This window comes from Phocoena phocoena, chromosome 11 (genome assembly GCF_963924675.1).
Source record: "Phocoena phocoena chromosome 11, mPhoPho1.1, whole genome shotgun sequence".
Lineage (NCBI taxonomy): Eukaryota > Metazoa > Chordata > Mammalia > Artiodactyla > Phocoenidae > Phocoena > Phocoena phocoena.
The window spans coordinates 65,245,150-65,247,718 of NC_089229.1; the positions used below are offsets into that span (position 1 = coordinate 65,245,150).

At 55.8% G+C, this 2,569-nt stretch overlaps 1 protein-coding gene across 1 annotated transcript; it reads right to left on the reverse strand.

Annotated features, from left to right (window-relative positions):
- Positions 1 to 218: 218 nt before the first annotated feature.
- PCED1B (PC-esterase domain containing 1B) lies at positions 219 to 1,550 on the reverse strand. Its single transcript, XM_065887936.1, has one exon. The coding sequence runs from the start codon at positions 1,533 to 1,535 to the stop codon at positions 219 to 221; it is 1,317 nt and encodes a 438-aa protein (XP_065744008.1). The 5' UTR covers positions 1,536 to 1,550.
- Positions 1,551 to 2,569: the final 1,019 nt, after the last annotated feature.

Consider the following 2,569-nt stretch of genomic DNA (forward strand, 5'->3'; position numbering starts at 1 on the left):
AGGCAGTGGGGAGGCAGGAATGATGCCTGGTTCCCCCTCGCAGAGTGCAGAGAGCAGTGAGAGGCGACGGCCAGCAAGAATAGGTCAGACTGCCCTTCCCTGCCATTATTGATAACAGCAATGGACCAAAGGCTTCAGTTAACAAGGTCAGTCTGTCTGGGGAGAGTCGGGCGATCTGTCCAGTCCATGTGCATGAGGAGGAAGGCACCCAAGTCAGTCTATTGAGGCCTTGGCTCTCTATAGGCTGGGGCCCTTCTCTTGGAACTTCTGGGCCGCCCTCTCCAGGGCAAGTAGGGGCCACGGGGACAATACCGGGGAAAACCCCTATGGACCACAGGGGCCCGCTGCTGATAACAGGGTTGGGGGAAGGGGAGCCTAGGTGGCTGGGGGCTAAACATAAAGTCACCATCGAAGGCAAATTCTGTCTGGGTAGATGGGAGAATATCTGAATGGAAATGGTTCAAGGAGAACTGATCCGATTGGAAAGGATGGTCTGAAGAAAAATCGGCATCTTGGGGACAGACAAGGAACGGGGGTGTCACCTGCTGAAGGGGGATGGGACGGGGTTTTGGGGGCAGGAGTGGGAACTGGTGTGGGTGGGGAGATGGCGCGGGGAGCAGGGGGCAGCACCCAGGCAGAGGCAAGGGTCGGTGAGGAGGGAAGACCGGTTGATCTCTGCAGGCCGGGAGCTGCCTCTCAAGTCTCCTGCCAGGTCCTCCCCTCGCGGGGCCATCCTTGATGCACTTGCCCACTGGGTCACGCTGGGGCAGCTCCACCCCCCAGGCGTCGGCCACGTGGGCCAGCAGAAGCTGGGAGAGATGCCGGTGCGCTCGCTCGTTCCAGTGCACCCCGTCGGGCTGCAGGTACTTCCCTGTGTGGCGGCGGAAGTGGAAGTGCAAGTCCAGCACATCGAAGCCGTGCTTTTGGGCCTCGGCAGAGCTGTAGAAGTTGGCCTCAATCACGTTGGTTTTCAGTGTGGAGGCCGCGGGTCGGAGCTCGGGCGGGAGGAAGCCGCTATTGATGTTGTTGCCCACGGGCATGGCCGTGTTCCAAACCAGGAGGCACGACTCGGGCAGCACCTGGCGCAGGCGCCCAAACAGGCTCTCCAGGTTCTGCAGGTAGTTCGGCCAGGAGTCCTCCCCGTACCTGGTGAGGTCCCAGAGGCAGGAGTTCATGATGACCAGGTCCGGGTCGTGCTCACCCGAATGCAGCTCCTCCAGGATGGCTTCCAGGTAGTCGGAGTACACGCGCGTCAGGAAGTAGAAGCGCACCAGGTGCTGGCCGGAGCAGAACTGGCGCACCTCGCGGTAGTGGGTGCCGTTATGCATGCGGCCCTGCTTGCCCCCCTGCACCAGCTCGTCCTGCTCGAAGCTGTACTCTCCCTTGGCCTTGAGCTGGCTGAGTGTGAGCAGGCTGTCCTTCTGCAGCAGGAGCACCAGGTCCTTGTACACGGCCCTCTGGACCGAGTCCCCCAGGATGACCACGAACTTGTTGTGAAGTAGCTGCCGTACTTCGGAGGCGAGCAGGTGGACCATGACGCCCGGGACGCGCCGCCTAGCTCCTTCCTTTCACTCGGTGGCTCTGCGGATGGCTAGGACAGAAGGAGAGAGCATATGGGAAGGGTCCACCTCGGGCAGGACGGTTTGGGAGGGCCCGGGGACGGGGATGGAACTTTAACCTGGGGCACCTGCAGGGGCGGGGCTCCGCTACCGTCAGCCCGGAAGGAAGGGAGCCTGGAGCCAGAAGCCCTGGTTGGCCTGCACGCAGTTTCTGCCTGAGACGTAACTCTGAACACCCAGGAAACCCAGGTTCTACCTGGCGGGGGTGGGGTGGGGTGGGGGCCCTGCCCTCCCGGTCTGGAGGTACAACCACCACAAGATACCCCACCACCGGCCTGGAGGCCGCCCAGAAGTCTGGCAACTGGAAAATGGTTAGGCAAATTTTGCAGCTGTTAAATACTGAGGATTATATCAAGCAAGAACATGGAGAGTGTGATATATACTGTTAAGTTGAGGAAGTTACCATATGTGTGCCCCATTTCCCTGAAATGGTATAAAATAGATAGGCATAGATCACACTGAAAGAAAATAGGCAAAAGCCAGTTTTTAATAGGACAGTAGGATTATGGGTGACTTGCCTCCCCCTCCCCTTTTTGTAAATATACTTTATATAGTCTTAAATCAATTTTAATAACTTAAAAGGAATTTAATGAAATGCAACAGGCCGCAGAAAGGAAGAGCACATATGCCAGGTATTATTAAAAAGATTTCTTTTACAAGCGAGCAACTGTTTCTTATTAATGGGACTTGTAAGAAATAAATAAAATTGGAAATAATTCACGTGTGTTTCAGCTGTAATATTCTTAGTGTTTCATTTGAAGATCAGAATATGCCACCCCCAAAGATGCTTTGGCATAAGAAATATTTTAGCTAAAGGCCACTGAGAATCGATAGATACAGGAAGAGTTCTCTGCCCTCCCACTATGAACCTAAAAGCAGGGCATAAATTTCCTTTTGAGGAAGGTGCCCCTTCCCCCAGCAAGGAGAGAAGAGCCAAGGAAGAAGACAGT